This window comes from Melopsittacus undulatus, chromosome 6, assembly GCF_012275295.1.
Source record: "Melopsittacus undulatus isolate bMelUnd1 chromosome 6, bMelUnd1.mat.Z, whole genome shotgun sequence".
Lineage (NCBI taxonomy): Eukaryota > Metazoa > Chordata > Aves > Psittaciformes > Psittaculidae > Melopsittacus > Melopsittacus undulatus.
In genome coordinates, this window is record NC_047532.1 from 72,096,011 (window position 1) to 72,119,493 (window position 23,483).

Consider the following 23,483-nt stretch of genomic DNA (forward strand, 5'->3'; position numbering starts at 1 on the left):
AGATATAAGAGGCACAAATGGTTTAATTGTGGGTTGTTTTTTTTATGTAGATTATGCTTTTGATAACACCATATACTCAAGTTTGTGTTTCTCTAAAAGAGCATTTTATTTCCCTTGTGACACATAAACAGAGTACTTCTTCAGGAGTAAAACTTGTTATTTAAAGAAGATGCGAAAATAGCACCACCGTGAGGTACAAACATCTGAAACTTCAATTATGAGAAAGTTTGAAGGAATTACAGGTAATTTATAGCTGATTAGTGACTCTTTAAAAAGTGCCATGGCAATTTAGAATATAGAAGTATTTTTCTTCTGGTTGGAGCTGATGCCATATGTGATAAACATGACTCTGGCAGTGTTTTTAGATGAGAGGTAATATTTGGTGATGAGCCAAATCTTATCAGTAAGGGAAAAGTATTAAAATATGTCACCTTTCTGGAGATAACAGGCATTCTCTAATCCTGAAGGCTGGTTGAAGCCTGGCTTGCTCTTTTGTCATCACCCAGGGATGCAGAGTCTTCATTTCTTCTGCAGACATGATCTGCTAGTGGATTCAAATATGTAAGTAAAAATGGTTTTGAGGCCTGTTGGGAAATGTGACTGCATGACATTAGTTTTGCAGAGAAGCACAGTGCACTTGCTTTGCAGTATCCTTTCCGAATACACCATTGGGACATTGTTTCTTTTCTCCATTAATTGGGTTTCAAGTGATACTTGCATTGAGGACACTGAAATGCACCTGAAGTGACATGGGAAAATACAGCACACAAGGAGTCTGTTCTTACACTTAGGTGGAAAGCATGCCAGTATTTTCTTCAGTAAACCTGTTTTCAAGCAAGAATCTGAAACACAGTGCAGATAAGTGCATGGAGTAGCATCACTGTGCAAGCAAATACTTGCATGGCAGCCTCAGTAATGTCTTCTGGTGCATTTTGTCAGTTCTCGTGGCTTTGATTCTGCAAGCATATACAATATATATATATATATATATATAAGGCCTGATTAAATAGAAGAACTGGTTTGTTGGGGGTTTGGTGATTATGGTTTTTTCCCTTTTTTCTATGTGATCAATATAAAAAATTCATTCTTTGAACTATTCCCAGAATACTATTTTGTTTGTGCAGGGAGTAGTAAAAGTTCTGATTGTTTTCTCAAGTTTCCAAGTAGAAAGAACTTGGGAAGAACAAAGACCTGATGCAGAGGAATAAGAAGACAATGTGTTGGTTACAGTTACTTTGAATCTTCTGAAACCATTTTCCGTTGTATTTAATTTCTAATACATTTGTGACTGTCTGTATTACAGACACATAGTTACACCAACTCCTGCTCAGGCTGGTGTGTTACTGACAATAGAGTCAACAAAACTGTTCCCTAAATCTGGTGGTGCTGCCCAGTGTTTTGGTTTTTTATGACTCATGCAAACATGCTGTTCTTTACTCTGGTTTGGGAAGCAAGAATTTAGTTTTACATGTCCAATAAAAATGTGAACTCCACATTTTACACCTCCCAATGTGATTATGCCTCTCTGACAGACACCTGTAGAATGACGTTTCTTTTTTCCACTCATCTAGATCTATGTGTGATCTGGCTGCAAAACCCTACAGGAACAAATTTTTTTATATGTTTTTCAAATGGTATAACCCTTTGTTCTGCAGTCTTTCCATCATCTCATATTTGTTTGTAATGTTTTCTTGCTTAGTGAAGCCTCATTGTCTCAGCCTCTTCCCATTCCCCACCTGCAGCTTCTGAAACAAGTGAGAGATGTAATGGGTTCTGCAATAGCAGTCATTTTTTTCTCCTTAATAGCTGAACCCAGGACAGAGGTGTTCATCCCTTCAGGATTTACCCTGAGACTTGGATAATTCTGTATTCAGATTCCATTTTTTCTGTGATGTTCTTGTGACACCATGTGCTCTGTTACATCTGCGTGTTGTTCTGCAGTTGAGAGAACTGTGAACTTACTGTGTCTACTGGCAGAGATGAGATGGTGCTAATGCTGAGTCTTTGAACCCACAGTTAGTATCATACTCTGATTAATGAGACCTGTTGGGAGGCAAGATGTACCACCACAGTATCAACACATTAATGCAGCTATGTAATTTCTGATTAGGTGGCTAGCACATATCTAACCAGCTGAAAAATACAGGTGGTGGAATCTTGTGGTTACTGGAAAAGCCTGTATAGATTTGCTCAGAATGCACCAAATGCATTTAAGAAAAATGGTCCTGGCAGCAGTTTGTCATCTGTCTTCCACCTGTCAGTTTAAGAAACATTTTCTTTGGGATAGAAGCTGCTCTTTAGTACGTACCTATATATCCCTCAATTTAGTGGTTAAATCCTTCCCTCCCCACCTTTGTTTTTTTCAAGGTGTTGGGTGCTATGTTATCTGGTAACAGTATGGGGATGGGAGAAAGGAAAAGGAGTATAAAATTAAACTTACATTGCAGCTCATCTGATAGACCAAAGAAAAGCACAGATGTGCAATATATCTACACATAAGTGCAGAATTGTCTGGGAAAATGTTGGCTTTTCACATGAGTCTGCTGCCTTAATTGTTAAAGTAAAACTTAGTCTGATGTGATACCGTTTTGTGAATAGGCCATTTAAGAACAGTAGGGGAGACACTGTACTTGTGGCTTACAGGAATGGATCCTGTGCCCTTAAGAAGATCTAAAGCCAACAAGAGATTTGCCAACAAGAGATTTTCCCACAAAATGTATAAAAGGATGACTTTCCCCTTAGGATTCATTATATGGCATGAGAACAGTATTGACATCTAATGATTTATGCAAAGCTGAGTGAAACATTACGGTTTTAGGTCTCAAGAGCAGGGAAGGGCACATGTGGAAGGGCAGATGGCACAAATGGTTTCGCTTAATCTTTGGGAGCCTGAGCATATATTTTAGGTCACAAGAGGAATGCGTGAAGTGGCCCCAGCCTTGCTCTGGTGGGCACAGGCTTTCCATTGATGATCTGTAGGGCTGTCACTGTGGGCCATCCTTGTTCTGCAGCTGCCCACAGCAGAGATGGCCTGTGAAGATCAGATCACAGAATCACAGAATCCCAAGGGTTGGAAGGGACCTCAAAAGATCATCTAGTCCAACCCCCCTGCAAGAGCAGGGTAACCTAGAGTACATCACACAGGAACTTGTCCAGGCGGTCCTTGAATATCTCCAACGTAGGAGACTCCACAACCCCCCTGGGCAACCTGTTCCAATGCTCTGTTACTCTCACAGTAAAGAAGTTCTTCCTGATGTTAACGTAGAACCTCCTATGCTCCAGTTTACACCCATTGCCCCTTGTCCTACCACTGGATATCACTGAAAAAAACCTAGCTCCATCATTCTGACACCCACCCTTTACATATTTGTAAACACTGATGAGGTCACCCCTCCGTCTCCTCTTCTCTAAGCTAAAGAGACCCAGCTCCCTCAGCCTCTCCTCATAAGGGAGGTGTTTCACTCCCTTAATCATCTTTGTGGCTCTGCACTGGACTCTTTCAAGCTCTGATTGTCAGAGCTGGGTGAGATATTCGTGCAGAGATGGTTTTGAAAACTCTTGCTTTTCAGGAGAATTCTGGTTCTCCAAATGATCTAATGCATGAGATAACACAGCAGAAGTAAAAACTGGGTTGAAATATATACATACACAAGGAAAGATGGATCTTGTATTACTCAGATAAACAAAACTTAAGTAGACAGTTTACACTGTGTATCATGTCTACGTAAAATTTATCAGTAAACTCTTTGAGTTATACTTTTGAATTATAGAATCATAGAATCAACCAGGTTGGAAAAGACCTTTAAGATCATCAAGTCCAACTGTTCCCTGGCAGCCACTAACCCATATCATTGAGGGCCTTGTCTACATGGTTTGTGAATACTTCCAAGGATGGTGGCTCCAGCACTGCCCTGGGCAGCCTGTTCCAGTGCCTGAGTACCCTCTCAATGAAAGAAATCATTCCTAATATCCAATCTACATCTCACCTGGTGCAGCTGGAGGTCATTTCCTCTTGTTCTATTGCTTGTTACCTGGGAGAAGGGACCAAGCCCACCTCACTACCTCCTTCTTTCACACAGTTGTAGAGAGTGATAAGATCCCCCCTGAGCCTTCTTGTCTCCAGTCTAACCCCCCCTCAGCCATTAAGATTATTGTCACATAAGTAGCACAGTCTAAATATGACTTGTGCTAATACAGTTATTACCCTTTGAGTTCTCAATCTGCTGTCTTTACATAAAGCCTCAAGTTTTTTCACTTTTCTTATTCTCTTACTGTGAAATTAATACCACTTTCTAGTGCCAATTAGGACTTCAGTAACCATCCTGCCAGTTTGCCAAGTTATTTGTTTTAGGAATAGCTTTGCTCTGAATATTTTGATTACCTAGGTATTTCCATAAATGATTAGCATCTAACATAAGGTGCTTGCATTAGGCAGCTCCAGCTTAAAACAGCAACTTTGGAACGCTAGAAATTAACTGGCTACATTTTTACCTTAAGATAAATTATGTGACTTAACCATGGGCAGAAACAGTCCAATGTTTTCATGAAGTTAGAACCGGTATTTTATAGCATTGTGTAAGAGCTACTACTTGTGTATGAACTGTCTGATGCTGTGTGAGCTGTGGTGCTTTCTGAATAGGCACTTCCATCACTGCATTTCCAGTTAAAACTTGCCAGCACAGTTGCCTACTCTTAAACTTTTGAGGAGAAAGTTGTTACTGGTGCAGTTGAAAATGGCAGCACTGCCAGGTACCGAGCAGTATGTTTAGTGTCATACAACATGCCACTGTACTATACCGTACTCATCTCGCACATAATGTATTTGACCGTGTTATAGCACTAGATTTTACTTGTAGCTGGGTTTTTCAGTCTGTCTGAAGCAGCTGAATTACAAATCCATGTGAGGAGTCTATACCTAAATGCGCTGTAATACCGTCCTGTTACACAAATCCTCAGCTTGGTCATTTAATATTTAGGGCTAGAAAGGTACCAGAACATAGACTGGAGGAAGAGCTACAGACAACATTTGAATATGCTGCAAGCTATTAGTGTTTTGTTCAAATGGACTCTTTACCAGGCTATTGGACACAGCTACCATGTCAGTGGATGGGCAGGTCAGTTTTGAGGTTGGTTCTGAGGGTAAACTTTAGATCTTTGTTAAAGGTACTGTTACATCTGAGTACATTGCTTTGCTCTGAGGATAACATGTGCCAAATATAGAGCTGATGCTGTGTCCTCACTGAGGGTTAAGGGAGCTTTGCTTAGTTCTTCCCTTGAACACACAAGCTGACGCTGCATTTCTGCTCTGAGCCATTAATAATGCATCTTCATTTTAAAGTGGCCTTCTGAGAGCATCATGTATACTTCAGGATAGTTTGTTGGTGGATCCTGGCACAAACATGGTGCAGGAGTGTGCAATAGGCTGTAGTTTATAGTTGGGTAGTTCTTAACAGCCTTTCTGTTCCATTGCATAATTTTTGGAGCCCAGTTTTCCATTCTGGGTGGTAGTAGATCATAAGCGCCAGCAGATTTGCCGTAGTATGGTACCACATCAGTCCAGCTTAATGCTTCCTTGGAATTATGCCAGGGGTGAATCTTTCCCATGATTTTCAGAACTGAGCTATAGCTACTGTTTAGTCTCCTGGTTTGAGCAGTAGCAGTCATTTTTCTCCTTCTTGGTAGTTGGTGCAGTGCTGTGTTTTGATTTTCGGGCTGAGAACGGTTGCTGATAGCAAGTATGTTTTGAGTTACTGCTCAAATGTTTGGTTTGTCCAAGGCCTTTTCTGAGCTCATGCTCTGCCAGGGAAGGAGGGGAGGCCGGGAGGAAGGAGAGACAGGACACCTGACCCAAACTAGCCAAAGAGGTATTCCATACCATAGCACGTCATACCCAGGATGTAACTGGGAGAGACCCGGAAGGGCTGGAGCTCTGGGGGGATGGAGGAGGTATCATTCGGTGCTCGATCAGGCAGGGTGGGGTGAGTTATGGGTCAGTGGCTGGTGAGGTGTTGTATTCTCTTCACTTGTTGTTTGCTTTATCATTATTATTTGTAGTAGTAGTGGCAGTAATGATTTGTGTTATTTATACCTTAGCAATTAAACCATTCTTATCTCAACCCGTGGGAGCTACATTCTTTGGATTCTCCTTCCCAACTCTCCAGGGGTCTGGGGAGCAAGGGGGGGAGGAGTGAACGAGCTGTGCAGGTTTGGTTTTAAACCACAACGTTTAGTCAATCTGATTCTCTTCATAGAGTATTGGTGAGAAGGTCTAGGCACTACCAGTCCATTTCCAACCATATATTTAGGATAAAATAAGCAAAGGGTTTATTTTAAAATGAGAATGTTACATGAGCCTTGGAAATAAATCTCAGTCTTCCACACACCTGATAATTGCTACCAGGGACTTAGACCCCTTCCTGAGGACTGAACCATGCCTCATCCTGGCAGTAATGCAAAAAGAAAAGGCTTTCCTGCCCCAGATGTGCTTTGTGCATTGCAGCCCCCCTGTGTTCTCCCAAAGGGGCTGGTCCCTGCCCCAGCAGCATCCTTTAGTGCTGGCCTGACAGAAGGATGGAAGCATAGTGCACCTGGCAAGGGCTGTGAGGGTGGCACAGTGTTAAGTTCTGCAGGAGAAAAGGTAACTGTGTGTGGATGTGAGTGCTTGTTTTTAATGGCATTGCTGTTTTCCTGGAGATATTTATTTCTGTGATGCTGTTCTGAAGATCTTCTGTCTTATTGCTGGGGTAAGTTTTAAAAATAAATAGGTCCTTGCCCTGTGCAAATGAGTGTGGCAGGGGTCTTGTGCTTATAGGAACTGGCTTATACCATAGTTTGATTTAAGAGTGCAACTATGCAACCCTTTACGCAAAAGTACCTTCAAGCAGTAACACCATGTGAACATATTTTGTGTTTCTTGGAAAAATCAGCAAACTTTCTCTCAGAAACTGTTGGCTCCCAAAAAGCTGGACGTTGCAACCTACTATAGCTGGCTCATTGTCAAATCTGTAACACAATATTCAGTGAGCATAGCAAAAACACAAGGCAGGGGGAGGAGGGAAGTGTTCCATTTTGGATTCACAGTGCCTGCCTAAAGAATACACTTTTGGTTTCATCTTAGAATTAAAACTGGCCTGGTGATCCTTCCTAAAGCAATTGATAAACTCTTATAAATCAGTGCAGTACCAGATCCCACCACAGGAAGTGGATTCATGGATTAATCCTTGACTGATTTCTTTTATAAGCAATGTATGGACATTATGTTCTTCATGTGGATTTCAGTAGAAATTCTAAACCTCTTATATTGGGTATTACACAGTGATGAACTGTGAAGATACATTTCTTCATGTTAGTTTTTTTGACTGCTACAATATCAGAATAATTTGTCTTATAAATATTAATGAAAAGAGTGAAAACACTTAATAGAGGGCACAGATCCTCAGATTTCAGTTCTGTATTTTGTCTGCTTTGTACTGATTACCTTAATCTTTGCAGCTGAGCAGTGAATTAAGAAGTCACAGGTCCCTCCTAGGTGCATCACTTTTAAGTCAGAAAATGTGTTTATATGATCTGAGAGTTAAAATTCACTTTTCTCTATTAAAGAACAGGTGTCCTAGCCTGGGCAGTGTAATTCAGTACAGCACAGCACATTTTGTGCACATTTATTAGCACAAATTCATAATGTCTGTTTTGGAAAATGTGCTATGAATTTCTCTAAAGCCGTTCACGCTGTAATAGTTAGTTCAGCCTTATGAATCCTTGGCACTTGACTTTCATCTTTTTAGAACAAAACACAGAGGCTGTGATCTGATGCCTTGAAGTCAGCAAAACAAAATGATACTTTACCAGCAGCATTTACTTTGATCAGTTTTCACCATTTGTGCCCTTGCATTTCACGTAGTACAAATTGCTTTACCAGAGGAACGGAGCAGGAGCCCGCAGACTGTTTTTGTAGTTGGTTTCTGTGGTGATACTCAGCCTTCCATGAAACTGCGATCCCTGGGGATAGAGGAGCCTCAGCAGCCGCCTTAACCATGCTGCTGCAAGAGACCTTAAAAGAACTCTGTGGAGACTGTGCAGACAGCAGTGACTGGCATGGATACATGCAGACAGAGCCGGCTTGATAGACATGGCACCTCTGAAATGCACTATCTTTTAAAGGTCTTTATTTTTCTACAGTTTTTATGACATACATTGAAAAACATATTATATAAAAACCAGCAGAGCTTCTCTGTGGTTCATGTTCTAGTTACAGTTCTATGCTTTCTGTTGGTATGCTTTTTAAAAGTGAATTTGTAGGGTTTGTCATGAGATGTTTTTAGAATAGCTCTAATCTTTACTTTTCACCTCTGACCAAGTTGTCATATTCCTCACAAGTTAATCATGTATTACGTGGAGGAGTGTGTGCCAGAAGAGGCTGCAAGGGCAGACGTGAGTCTGGAAGAGGAGGTTGCTCTGACAAACAGCTGCTGAAGCTGAGCCTTGTTGAGAGGACTGTTGCTGACACATTGCCAGAAGGTCTGGCTTAACTGTTGATTGCACAATAGAGGTGCTGGCTATGCTCATCTATGGAAGCGAGGCATGTGTTGGACTTACTGTCCCATTTGCAGCACTGTGCAGTTCTGGTGTCTTCAACATAAGAAGGACATTGAGCAAGTGACGAGGAGATGTCATGAAGATGATAAGGGGGCTGGAGCAGCTCCTGTATGAAGAGAGGCTGAGAAAGTTGGGGCTGTTCAGCCTGGAGAAGGCTGCATGGAGACCTCATAGCAGCTTCCAGGATCTGAAGGTGGCCTACGGGGATGTTGGAGAGGGGCTTTCCATTAGGGACTGTAACGATAGGACAAGGAATGATGAGTTTAAACTTAAACAGTGAAAGTTCAGGTTAGATACATGGAAGAAGTTCTTTACTGTGAGGGTGGTGAGGCCCTGGAAGAGGTTGCCCAATGAAGTGGTAAATACCCTATCCCTGGCAGTGTTCAAGGCCACGTTAGACAGAGCCTTGGGCACCATGGTATAGTGTGAGGTGTCCCTGCCCATGGCAGGGAGGTTGGCACTGGATGATCTTAAGGTGCTTTCAAAGCCAAACCATTCTATGATTCTGTGATTGTCCTGTGCCATTGTTATGCTGATATCTACATGGCTAAAGTGCTGGTCTTTAATATGTTTTAAAATCAACATGGACAGATCAGTAGTAACTGCTTGTTACATGGACTAGATGAGCTAAAAGTGCATTAGTCAGTTTAATAGCTCTGGTTTAATTTTCTTTTGGTATTGTTTGATCAAACTGCCTAAGATGCAGAAAACTTTGAGACATTACATTGTTGACAAGTACAAAATGTGCATATTTTTATAAGCTTGTTTGAACCTGTAAGAATGGATGGAGAATATCCCTTTTTAGATACTTACTGTTAAAAAAAAAAAGCTTAAATGGGAGTTCCAGAAAAATAATGAATTTTACCAGAGTTCATTGAGTTCGGAATTTCATACCATGTCTTCATGTCCAGATGTACAGCACTGAACACAACTGGTTTCTGATGGAGTTTCTGGGCAATGCTTCACTTAAGTATTTAATAATATGGATGCTGCCAGTGAAAATACAAAAAGAAAGATAAAAATTCTACTTAGCTTTTCTGCTGTTAATTAGAAACATTTTGTTTGGTGGTTTGAAGTGATCCAGTACTTTTCTGTTAATTTGTGGAGTGTTCAGAAGGTGTTGTGAACTGTCTAGACACTTGAGAAAGGATGTGCCTTGAAGAGCTCATAAGCTAAGGTGAGACAAAAAGATAGCCAGGGGAAGGGGATACCACTTAGCTTTCAGCCAGTATCTGGCTTAACTGGAGCCACAGTGGGGGTACTCCAGCAGAAATGACGTTTTGGTGAGATAACACTGCAGATCGTCCACTGCAGTGCTGTGGGTGGAGACAACCATGGCAGAAGCTAGCAAAAGGGCAAGAGCATGGGAGCTTAACCAAGTGTGATAGTCCACTGACTGCTGTTACACAAGGTAAAACCCACATACCTGGCAACTAGGTTGTTGGCAAGATGCTAATAACTCCCCACAGCAGTTTGCTGGAAAATCTTTCCAAGGGCCAGGAAAAAGTCTCCCATAAGAGATACCACTGTTGTGCATCATCAAGAGGCAGGGGTGGGACAAGCATAAATATGAGGCAGGCGAATAATTACACTGAGGAGTCTGCTAATTTTGTGTCACTTCTCACTGGGAACAGTCACATTCAGACAAGACTGCCCAGCTGCTCCTCTGAAGCAAAAATGAATGATGAAAAATATGATTACCAGGATGGTCCTGAGCCATTTTTGAGCAGCTCTGGGGGTTATTTTTTTTTGCCTGTAAAACCAGCTGATGCTAGGACTTCATTATTCTAAGAAGTGTAGTGACAGGGAATATATATGCCAAGAAATACAGTGACAGAGGCTACTGCAGAAGCATGATCACGTTGACTATATTATCTCTCAAGTCGAGGACTAGGAATCTGAATTGCACATTCTATGGTTTGTTGACGTCTCATTCATGAGCAAAGTTACATTTATTCTGAAAACTTTCACAGAGATACTTAATTTGCTAATGAAAAATTAATTTATTTTGTGTTCAAGACCTGTAGCATTTCTTAAGCTGTTCTTAAGGATCAGTCTGCACATTTCAGGCAGAAATGCAGGAAAATTCCATTGTGTGATATAACTTATCCTACAGTTCCAGCCAAAGGCATGGATAGATACATTGCTACTTTTGAATATGGCTCAAACTTTGTTGATTATTTCCATGCATGTATGGAAATAGTCATATATGTGTGTAATATATACATATTTAATTTCCAAAGTAGAAAGTAATAGCAGCTACAAAATCTGATCATAGATCCAGTTGCAAAGAGTCTCTGATTTCCTCACTAAGATGCTGTGATTGCTCTTCATGCTCTCTTGTGTGACCAAACCAACAGGCAGAAATCTTCCTGAAGTCTAAAACATCTGTCTTGTCTGATAGATGTTGGCTTTGAATAAACTTTTCTGAGATTAGTTGAAACTGAGATACTTCTCCATTTCCTTATTACCCAAAGGACTTGGCCTAGCTGTTTCTGAGATGAAGTTTTCAGAGTGTGTCATATTTCTTGTATCACTTCTGGTTTTAAATAGCAGAAATGTTAAAGATTTCTAATAGGAGCTGCTTCTTTACATTGACTTGACATTCTAATGAAAACACAACCAGGATGCAAACCCAAACTGAGTACATGTGGGCCAGAGTGACAGGGTTGTTACTGTTTTCCTACTCTTGGCTATTTACATAAACCTGTATTACAGCTGATTTCATCAATAGTTACATTAGCATTTACTACCTTTAGGATCAGTATCCTTTAGGAAACGCAGTTATCATTTGGTGTGAAAATGGATGTATATGTTAAGAGTGCATGTGTTTAATACTTATTCCATTTAGTGTAGTAGACTTTCTCTTAGAAACTTCACAAAAGTTTAAGCTGAATGCACTTTATGCCATTTAGAGCTAAGAAAACCCTAATCAGAATAAAAATTGATCTCATATTTGCCAGATCAGGACTGCAAAAGATATAACTGGGCTGCGTTGGTCAGCTTAGATTACAGTATTTTTCCTGCTTTATAAGAAAATCTAACCCAGAACGAGGTAATAATATTTAATAGCTTAAACAGCTTATTACTAATTAGCTGTGATTACAGCTGAAAACCCACAAGAATTACTGAAAGCTTTTTAATAGCCATGAATTTAATAGCAGTTCTAAACACCTTTTCTTTCCACTTCCATCTCTCTAGTTCTAGACAGAACAACAAAGTAGAAGCCTTGTAAAACAAATAATGTTATCTTCTTTCTTATTATCACATGGCTTGACTTCACGAAGATTTGGGAAGGGTTTTACCCATGCTTACTACAAGTGCGCTGATGACGAAAAAGGCCAATGTGGGATAGGCAAATGTGGTTGTAAAAAGCACAGCGAAAGGTCTCCTTGGGTGGTATAGGTGAGGTGCAATTCTTTCTACAGCGTCTTTTCTCCTTGAGACTAGTTCTGTGTGTGTTTTCAAAGGAGACAATGGCATTATGTATAGTGTGTCTCCAAGGCTCCCGATTGGAGGCCAAGGTGGACCACTGGTGGTAGTCAATGTGGCCAAGGCTAAGGTATTTTTTTAGGGAGTCTTTCTTTTTATAGCCTGATACTGTAAAGCAGTTCTTATAGCTAAGGTCATGACTTTGGCATTTGAAGTCTTTGTCATTCTGTTAGCATTCAGAGTGCTGACACCCTGCAGGTACCTAAAATGAGGTCTTCTGTTCTTTTGAGGCAGAAAATGGAGAGAAATGTGGTCCCTGGAGGATGTGGTAATCTGTGGTACTTCATGTTTTCTGTTGGAAATGCACAAATACAGCTTGGGCCAAGCAGTGAGGAAAGTGGCTTCTTTAGGTGGAAGGTGGTGGTGCCCAGCCTTCCTGCAGACAGGACTACTGCTGCCTGGGCTGCTGGCTGAAGGGAGGAGCCCCTCATCTTTAAAGCAGTTTGGGTTTAGCACTAATGCAGAATTATTCTTCTAATATCAGTTTCCCAGCAAGTTTTAATAAGGATAACAGATAGGGATGTCCTCAGTGCCCCCAGAGGTGTACTTATGGGATTAGACACCTGTTTCACTACTTTAAGTAGTAAACTGATGCCTACTGCTATGTAAGAATAATACAATGAACTCTTAGCACCGTCTGTGTCTCAGATTTCCTTTCAAATTCTCTAGCAGGAGACAAAATGAATTCTGAATTTCCTGTGTGCTCATTTGTGCATGCCGCCACTCAGAATGGTGGCTTTGTTTGCTCCCTCTACACTTTTCCTAGGCAGAGCTGTGATTGTCCCACCTGCCTCCCACTGTTGAGACATCAGCTTACCTGCTCAGTCTGTGTGATAGATCTTCTTCACATTGTGCACTAAAGCCTTTTTCCTGTAAATCAGGATGAGCTATAAAGCCAAATGCTGACTGCTTAAAATCTTAGGTACTGCAAAACCAGTATAATATCAGTTACAAGTTGTTTTAAGCTGAACACTGGCAGGATGTTCTGTCATGTGTTTGGTTAAGGTTCTGCCCTAGGTTTTGTCCTTTCTAGAAGGACAGCACTGGGACAGAAGGAGCCTAGGTAGGAGAGGCTTCCAGCAACTGCAGACTGGTTGCTTACAGGTCACTTCTAACAGGTTGCCTCTCTTCTATGATGTCCGCTTTCCTAGGATCATTTTCCACATGTATTTGTTTAGTCCCTGAAGACAGGCACTTTCTTTCCCTGGTGTATGTTAGGTTTTTTATTGCAGTTCCTTCCACAAATTAGTGCAGTGCTTGCTTTGTGTTTCTGGATGTGTCATTCCTGTTTTTTGTTTGCTTAATTTTATTTGTTTTGCAGGTTAGATTTATGCCCTAATAGCATCAGCAGACGAGGTTTGTACTCTAAGCCAGCTTTGTAGGCTGCCATCTAGAAACCAGAAATCAGAGTTTGCTTTGCAATTCTTTTTATCTCCTTGTTCTCCAAGTCTCAGCTTAGTGGTTTGACCTTTTGCATAAGCTATTTTTCATCAGCATTTGCCAAGGTTTTCTTAAACACTTTAGCAGTGCCTCGCAAGCATACAGCACAAATGTTAACTGTTTCATTCTTTGTATTATCTGTGCTCTGCTGGCTGATTTTTGGGGGAAATAGATTAGTCTGTAATCTTGAGTCATGAGGTCTGAATGCTGAAAGCTATAATATATATAAAAAAGACCTTTCAAATTTCACTTTGGTTTTGAAACTTGCAAGAAGGTATTCACATATTTATGCGTTCCTCTATAGGTCACGTTACATTTGAATCCAATTTCATCAGTGCATATTCACCAGAAGCCTTTGGTGTTTCTTCTCAACTCGCCTTTGCCTCTGGTCTGGAAGCTGAAAACAGAAAGATTGGCACCTGAAATCCGAAGAGTTTTCTTTGTAAGTACACACAGACCTCTGCCTGCTCTGTATCGTAGCTACTGTCGCACAAGACTTGGTTAATGGCATTCATTTGGAAAGTTTTCAAGCATACATTAAAAAAAACCAACAAGAGGAGGTCAGGTTTCACTGTAGGGCTTTGGGGAACAGTTAGGTGCTAGGGCAAAGCAGTTTGGGAAAAGTAACCAATTCCTTGTTAGGTGAATTCAAGGTAAAGAAAGCAAACCTGCCTCTTCAGGATGTGCATATCGTGCAGTTAGCAGCTGCTTCAATTCAGAAAGCTGTGAGGTTATAATAGATTACCAGTCCTGATTAGAAGTTTAATAGTACCATAATGCAGAAAGTCTTAAAGCAATGGGAAATACTATGGGTGGACGCTAGTTGTGTGGTCTGTGACCAAAACAGAAATGTGTATGCATTGAGCTCAATATGTACAATTATGGTTTACTCTCTAATGGAGCTTTTTTTGACTGAGCTAAGCCCAGAGTGAAGTAATTTTTATTTCTCAGAAAGACTGGAGCACTGCTTATAATGTAGGATCCAAATATTACCTAGTATTTGTAAATCATGTCCTTACAGTTTGCCAGGACATTCAAGTTTGCTATTTGTAGTGAAACAGACAATTTGTTTGGATGAAATTTTTAATGTGTGACATCATGTCTAATCACGAGTTGTCTTTATCAAAGTTGCAGCTTTCACTATATTAAATTCTAATTGCAGAACTAACCTTGATTATTTTTAGCTATATCCTTATAGGGTTTAATTTTGCTCCTCCAGCACAGCTGACAGTGGTAGGCAAGACTGTTTCTGCAGTACCAGATAGGAACTTGATGCTGCCATTTATGCATCAACAGCAGGGGAAGATGGACAGTGCTGCAGCATTAGTGCACTGGAAAGGGACAATACTCTCTCAGTTGACTTGCAATAAGTGGTGACACCAGTAAGTGCACCAAGAGTCCTGTCGCTTCCTGGACACCTGAAGCTTTCTGGGCTTGTTTTATTTTTTCCTGTCATCAGGGTACATGAGTAGAAGTATCCTTGACATTTTGAACTCTGAAGGACTCCATCCTGGTTTTGGTACAGTGTGTTACTGATTGGTGCAAAGAACATTTGCTTTTTTTGTCTTCTTAGGTATTCATAATGTTAGGTTTTCTCATTACTGTGTTAGAGGCTCTTGACTGTTACCTTTTTGTTGATTGACCATTCCTGGTATATGTTCTTAATGCAACCAGTACAGTTCAGGTCTGCTTAGAAAATGACTGAGGAACAAGATGATGAGCAACAATATTATAAGAGTCTTCATTCCTATCCTAGCCAAAAGAAACAGCACCTTTCATCAATTAATCAAGTCTTGGATCTACTTCCAGTTTAGATCTCCTCCTACAATTATTACATCATCACTCCATATCAGCTAGTTTGTTTAGCTATCCCCCTCTCTCCTCCACTTCTTCCTCCTCATTCTCCTCCTCCAGGATTCCCCTCTCCCCTCACCTTGCCTCTGGAAGCAAAGAGGTGCTCCGCTGAAAGCCATCATCCGTTTCTGCTCAGCAGACTGTGCTGGTGTTTCAGGCTGCGATCATGCTGGGCTTGCTTGGTTTGGCTCAGCAGGGCTTCAGCAGACTGCATTAGGGCACAGGAACAATAGGAATGTGCCTAAGGCCTTGTCTGCCCAAACTGTACCATTAGCTAACTGTTTGCTTCAGAAAACTGTTGCAAGCTCTCCTGGTTACAAAAACAGGCTTGAAAATGTGAGCAGCAGCACTCATGATCTGTGCCAAACAAGAAGTCAGACCTCAGAAACTGCCACAGTGGTTTAAACCTGATGCTGCAGGAAGGAGGACTGTCTCTCAGGTAGATTCTACAGGTTTGGTTCTTTGGTGGGACTCCTGTAACTCCTCTCAGTACTCCAGCCTCTTATGCTCTGCTGGCCATAGTAAGGGCTGAAAGTCATGGTACTTCATCCATCCTCCCAGCACATGCTTGTGGTGGTAGGATAGCACTGCTTCCCATATAAACTGTGCAGATATGAACAGGGAGCTCACCTTTCCATTGCAAGGAGTGAACTGGCTCTGAATGTTGACCCATCCCTAATCATGTTTAAACAACTGAATAACAATTTTGTCCATAACAATTTTGGATCTTTTCAAGTGCCATATGATTCTATGTAGTCTTCCTTCCACTGTGTTAAGGTTTCTTTTCTTTTCTGTAAAGAGCTTGAACAAAAAATGCCAGGGTACTGATCCACCATTACCTCTCCCAGTTTAGTCCTTCATCCGCTATTGCCACAGAACTGAATTCTCTGTATGCTCTCTTAGCTGCAAGCATATGCTAACTTCAGTCTGTTATCAGGAGCCCATCAGTTTCCTGCTTTTCATGTACCAGTTTCTCAGTAGCTAGTGTGGCTGGGATGATAGGCTATAAGGTTACAGACTGAACAACTTCAACTGTAGTGATTACCCATAGGTTTTCCACAGGGACAAATGCATTGTTTTCCTAAAAGTTTTTTTAAGAAAAGAGCACAGAAAACATGGGAAATGCTAAGGAAGTCCTAGCAGCACCTGTGGGTGAGTGCAATATGCTGAAAAGAAAGAAGTGGCTGTAGTTTTGCGGCCTTGGTGTGTAAATAACAGCTCCAAGGGCTGAAGAACAGAGCTTGCTGCCTTGGCCCTAGTTTGAAAATACTTGGCTTATCCATGTACTTCTGCAGCTCTGTCCTGCTCTTTCTCCTTAAATGTATAGCCAAGCCAGAGAGCAGAGTGTTTTGAATCAGAAAAGATTTCAAATTTAAAAACCTTTTTTAATGCCCACAAATTCTCTGCCCAGAACAGAAATCTGTGTCACACATACCATAGGAATGTCATAACTATTGTGTCTGTCTCTATGGAAGCCTCGGGCAGAATAATCATTGACTTTCCAGCTTCTCTTTCAGACTTTGCATACAATACATTCATTCACAATTTTATTAATACACTGTATGTAAAGTATGAATTGCACCAGTTCATTGATGGATCCCTAGTTAGAAAGATAAGTAAAGAGGTTTAAATGGCAACTTCTGGGACTTACTGCTGACAAAGACAGCAACCCTGGAGCCAGGTCAGGGTTTGCTGTTAAAGAATCATGTAACCATTAGTGAAGTCTCAGCTGGTTATTTCTTTTTATTGCTAGCTACTCTTTTTTTCCCTTTAAAGCATCATAATAAAGTCCTTATACTGTTACAGGGAGGTGTGTTTTGAATAAATCAGTACACAAAAATACAGATTAGCTGTGCTAGAAGATCCAAGGTTATTTCTAACAAAGAAGGTAACTTCAGGATATGAGCAGATAATGAACTGGAGCACTCTGTTAAGTGCTGTTAGTACCACTGTATAGGTGGAGAAACTAGGGCACACTGAGCTTTAATGGTGCTTATATTGGAGTAGAGGATAGAGTTAGGGCTCTGTGTCCTCATTAGGAGGATGGTCTGCTGCTTTTGCTCTGTGAATTCATTGTTTGAGTTTCCACTAAAGCTCTATTTAAAGGAAAGGATTAAAAGATTTAAAGCTTGTGTCAGCACATATTCTAAAGACCAGGAAAATACACTACTACTGAGTTGGGCTGGAGTTTAACTTCTTATCATACAGTTCAAGCTTGGATTTTTGCCTTGAGTCTGGTCCTCCATTAGGCAGTTTAAAATGAATGGGGGTGAAAATCCAGCATTTGGGCATATAGTTATAGTGTAGAGGAAAGCACAAAATACCTCCTTGTTAAATGCTTCTCAGTACAAAAAAAATATGAATTCGGTGTATAAATGTGGTTTTGTACTTATATTCATCATGTGAGGAACATAGCTTAACCTAGCACAGTGGCTTGGCATGTGCTTTATCTGCATCCCAACTAGAAGGAAGTGCAGCAGGAGGGCCAGGAGACCTCCTTGGATGGATAAGGAGCTGCTGAGAAAAATTCACAAGAAAAAAGAGGCTTATAAAAGGTGGAAGCAAGGACAGGTGGCCTGGGATGAATACAGGGATGTTGTCCGGGTAGTTAGGGACCAAGTTAGGAAAGCTAAGGCCCAATTGGAGCTAAACTTGGCAAGGGATGTTAAAGATAATAGGAAGGGATTTTATAGGTATGTAGCGGCTAAAAAACAGACTAAGGACAATGTAGGCCCCCTCTGGAAGCTTTTGGGAGAACTGCCTACACAGCACTTGGAGAAGGCTGAGGTTCTGAATGGCTTCTTTGCCTCGGTCTTCACTGGCAAAGGCTCTGACCGCAGCACCCGAGTCTTGGAGGGCAGACGCAGGGACTGTGAAAACTTAGACCTTGGGCCCACTGTACAAGAGGATCTGGTTCGAGACCATCTTAAGAACCTGAACGTACACAACTCCATGGGACCTGATGAAATCCATCCGCGGGTCCTGAAGGAGCTGGCGAATGAAGTTGCAAAGCCACTGGCCATCATATTTGAAAAATCATGGCAGACAGGTGAAGTTCCTGATGACTGGGAAAAGGGAAATATAACCCCCATTTTCAAGAAGGGGAAAATGGATGACCCTGGGAATTACAGAGCAGTCAGTCTCACCTCTGTGCCTGGCAAAGTTTGGGAGCAGATTCTCTTGGAAGGCATGCTAGGGCACATGAAAAACAACAAGGTGCTTGGTGTTTTACTAGGGGAATGGCTTTACTAGGGGAAAATCCTGCCTGACCAATTTGGTGGCCTTCTATGACGCAGCTACAAAAGTGATGGGCAGGGGTGGAGCAGTTGACGTCATCTATCTGGACTTGTGCAAAGCGTTCGACACTGTTCCACATGACATCCTTGTCTCTAAATTGGAGAGACATCAATTTGATAGGTGGACCACTCGGTGGATAAAGAACTGGCTGGATGGTCGCACTCAAAGAGTTGTGGTCAACGGTTCAATGTCCGGCTGGAGACCAGTAACAAGTGGTGTCCCTCAGGGATCGGTGTTGGGACCGGTCTTGTTTAATATCTTTGTCGCTGACATGGACAATGGAATTGAGTGTGCCCTCAGCAAGTTTGCCGATGACACCAAGCTGTGTGGTTCTGTTGATACGCTAGAGGGAAGGAATGACATTCAGAGGGACCTTGACGCACCTGTGAGGTGGGCTGATGCCAACCTCATGAAGTTTAAGCATGACAAGTGCAAGGTCCTAAACCTGGGTGGGAGCAATCCCAGGCACAGCTACAGGTTGGGCAAAAAGGAAATACATGGTAGTCCTGCGGAGAAGGACTTGGGGGTGTTGGTCAATGAGAAAATGAACATGAGCTGGCTTCAGTGTGCACTCACAGCCCAGAAAGCCAACCGTGTCCTGGGCTGCATCAAAAGGAGCGTGACCAGCAGGTCGAAGGAGGTGATCCTGCCCCTCTACTCTGCTCTCGTGAGACCTCACTTGGAGTACTGTGTGCAGTTCTGGTGTCCTCAACATAGAAAGGACATGGTACTGTTAGAACAAGTCCAGAGGAGGCCACAAGGATGATCAGGGGACTGGAGCACCTCCCATATGAAGACAGGCTGAGAAAGTTGGGGCTGTTCAGCCTGGAGAAGAGAAGGCTGCGTGGAGACCTCATAGCAGCCTTCCAGTATCTGAAGGGGGCCTACAGGGATGCTGGGGAGGGACTATTCATTAGGGACTGTAGTGATAGGACAAGGGGTAACGGGTTGAAACTTAAACAGCAGGGGTTTAGACTGGATATAAGGAAGAAATTCTTTACTGTTAGGGTGGTGAGGTACTGGAATGGGTTGCCCAGGGAGGTAATGAATGCTCCATCCCTGGCAGTGTTCAAGACCAGGTTGGATGAAGCCTTGGATGATATGGTTTAGTGTGAGGTGTCCCTGCCCATGGCAGGGGGGTTGGAACTAGATGATCTTGAGGTCCTTTCCAATCCTAACTATTCTATGATTCTATGATTCATGGACACAGCTCACAGTTTCATTTTCACAAATTGTCTGTTGGTACCTAAACCTCAGAGTGGAGCAAACTGTCAGTCAAATTAAAGCCTATTGCCTTACTGTATTGTAATTTTGCTCCTCAGGGTCCTTTCCCCATCTGTAAACCAGAAAAAATGATAGTGAATATTCTTAAGTATTGGCATCTTGATAAAAACCTGATTTAAATTTCTATATGTGTGTTGGAGAAAAGTGAATGTATAGTGAGTATGTGGTGTGGTTTTATACATTTGGCATAGACAGGGTTATTTTCAGACTCTGTGTGAGTTATATATATCTTGATGGGTTAAGTAGGTGGTGCTGGGAAAATTATTGTGATTTTAGTAAAGTAAGTCTCATTGTGTTAAAAATAAATATACCTAAAGTGTTATGGCATTTCAGTACAAAAACACCTGAAATGGATTAGTGCATGAGCTCCACCTGACCTAAGTATTGAAAATCACGTTTGATTACTGGTATATAGAGTCATATTAGTCTGGTTGGATATTTTTTACATATCTCAAAAATTCAACAGTTTGGGACTCGGCATTTTCTGTTGAGGTGTTCCTGGCCTGGACTTTGGTCTTCATGTCACTCAGAAGAGCAGTGCATGGGTGGGAAGATCTGATCAGTTCAGCAAGGGGGGAACACTTAATATCTGTGCTAAATATATATATGTATTTTAATATATATAATATATAAAATATACATAATATATAATATATATAATATATAATTTTTTAATTTTTTTTTCTCAGCTGGAAATAAATGCCAAATTTATAACCTAAAATGGGAGTGGGAGAGGAAGTTGAAGGATGTTTAGATTCCAGCAGATTGCAGTTTTACATAAGTGAGGTAGCACCTGTAGAAAATGCTTTTACCTGTGATCTTTTTGCAGGTCAGTCTTACAGAAAAACCTTACCAGATATCTCCCACCACCACACTTTGAAGTTTTCATATAACAAAGTAATTTCCTCCCTTTCCATCAAGTCGTTATTTCTCTCCTTCCCTAAAGCAATTTATTGTGAACATGTCCTGGCAGAAAACCAGCAATTTAATGTAACTACCCAGAAAGAGGGGTTTATGGGTGCTGCTAGTGATATTTTTTAGTTTTAATTTAGATTTGGTAGCCTTCTCTATTGCTTTTCTAACCTAGGAATGTCTTTACTGGGCAAGTGAAAGTAGTGAGAATGAAGTCAGTGAGAATTAAGGACCCAATCCTTTGTGATTTCCTGACAGAAATCAGTGTTAAATTTTAAAACCCCTTTAACGTATGTGATATTATATAATATTTGATTCAAGATGTGATGCTTCAGCTCTTTCTCTGAGTTAGTTTTTCAGATGATTGAATGAGTAAGTTATGCAAGCAAATAACCTTACTTACAAGAACCCCTTTAATAGGAATGAATGTGTGTATTAAGTTAGTAAAATGGAAGAAGCAAAAGCATTAATGATAACTGCAAAACCAGGTCACATGCTCTTGGCTTGAGATGTGAAAAGAAAAAAGCTTTAAAAAAGAGTAAGTGATAAAATTAAGAGTTTAATTATTAGTTATTTCTGTATTTATAAGAAGAAAAAGGCCATGTTCTTATTACTTCAGCCAATAGCTGGTTTATTCTTTTCATTTAATGAAAATATGGTTCACATATTTTGGGTCCCTGCCACCAAACCACAGGCTGTTCTATGGTTTGCACTAGATTTTGGATGATTGACAAAACTCACTGAAAAACAAGTGCTATTTGTTTTCCTGTGCCTAGTATTTAACGGGAAATCAGGAGGCTAAATTTCCAATCACTGGTTAAACAGACCCAGATGCGAACAGAGTGCTCTGCTAGGAGAAGAGTGAGGAAGGATAGGAAATGCATGACTAGTGATAAATTTGGTATAAAAACTGACCTTTCACTATTCAAAGTAAAAGCAGGAGATTTTCAGTGTTGTGTAAAAGTTTGAAGAGGAATTTAAAAGGACTTTTACATTCCTATAGAAACCTGGGTCTGGTTTTGTTTTTTTTTTTGTAGATGTTCATCCTGCTTCTACACAGGAGCTGGAAGTAATCCTGTAGTTGCCCTTTTTCACTTGGCAGAGTTGATATTCCCCGTCACCCTCCCCACACCATTTCCTTGCCTTTTCAAAGAGTGTGAAAATAACATGAAGTGTCTAATTAAAAGCAACATTTAATAAACAGTAGCTCTTACAGTGCTTTTCACAATAGGCAATTTCCTTGGAGACTTTGTCTCCTGGTCTGGTTCACCACCCGTGCGGATCTTGCAGGGATCTTGCTTCTCTAAAGTCTGTATAACTGGCTTACTCCCCAGAATATCGGGGGGACCTCAGGCTATGTATGGCGGTTGTTCTGAAGGTCTTGGCAGTAGAGTGGAAGGATTTTCTCAGAAATAGGGATGTCAGAATGTGACAGGGTGGTAAATCCATGTTTGAAAGTGATGCATTGCTTGCATTCAGTAAAAGGAGTTTGAGTACAATAACCCTAGTGAGGCATCTTTAAATATCTGTTTTTCTTCTTTTGGTTGGTTGGGGTTTTTTTGTGTTTTTTTTCTACTTTTATTTTTATTCAAAGCTTTCTTCAGGAAGGCATTCCAGAAGAGAGTGATATTTCTGGCTTAGGAAGCAAGATACACAGTACATGAAGCAAATAGGCAGTGTATGGTAAAAAATGTCTATATGTGGTATGTGATGTCCCAAAATAGGGAAATTTTATGATGCCTTGGTGTCCTCTGCTTTCACTGGAAGCACTTCAGCTTGGACAGAAATATTGCAAAAATACCAACTTGCCAGTAAATTTCAGAAGAAGGAAGGCACAGGTCTGTGTGCTTTAGATTCTCCTTTCTTGTGGCTTTTAAGTCCTGTACTTTCTGCAGCCTGGTTTGTTAAGAGTGTCACCTAGTTCTTACTAGATCTTTTCCTGTCCCAGATGGTTCAAACCATCTTTCAAAACTCAGGCTTTATTGCTTGGTGTTTCTTTCAGCATCAGGAGCAGGCTGTCTTCATGGGTCACCACTCCAACCAAAACTTTGTGTTAGGAGTATGCCGGTGTTTCTCACTGCCGCCACTGATCCTCAGTGCTCCCTCTCACAGTTCCTCTAGGAGCTCACACTTTCAGAGTAAGGGAGGCTGATAGATAGGAAGACTTGGGTTTTAAGTTAAACCAGGCTGCAAAAGTGAGGAAAGAAACAACATTTAGGCATTTTGTAGTTGAGATGTGTTTGCAGATCCATAGTGCAGGAGCCTGAAAGGCCCAGAACAGGTGTCTGTGGTGGTCTTCTCTGTATGGTCATGGCTCCTTCCCTTCTCTGCTTGTTTCAGTAAACAGGGGTTTTAGCTAGTGGAAGTTTACAGAGGCAAGCAGCAGATTCTGGCAGGCTATTGGTGTTAGTGACGTGGAGATAATAAATCACAACAGGTTGTGTTACTGAGTCACCAATTCCAGTGGAAAGTATAGCTGCAGTTGCATAGATACGCTTTTACTCTCCCCTTCTTTTCTTCCACTACATTGAATCTAACTTGAAACAATCCCTGCAAAGGCCTCTGCTACACTATTTTGTTCAGATCAAATGAGTGTTACATTGAGTTCATGA

General features: G+C 41.1%; 1 protein-coding gene across 3 annotated transcripts in view; it reads left to right on the forward strand.

The window, feature by feature from the left end:
• TGFBR3 (transforming growth factor beta receptor 3) overlaps positions 1 to 23,483 on the forward strand; it is a 119,048-nt gene that overhangs the window by 57,160 nt on the left and 38,405 nt on the right. For all 3 annotated transcript variants that reach the window (XM_034064005.1, XM_034064004.1, XM_005153919.4), the window contains one exon: positions 13,829 to 13,966. In XM_034064005.1, coding sequence (XP_033919896.1) covers positions 13,829 to 13,966 — 138 coding nt within the window. The remainder of the gene's footprint in view (positions 1 to 13,828; positions 13,967 to 23,483) is intronic.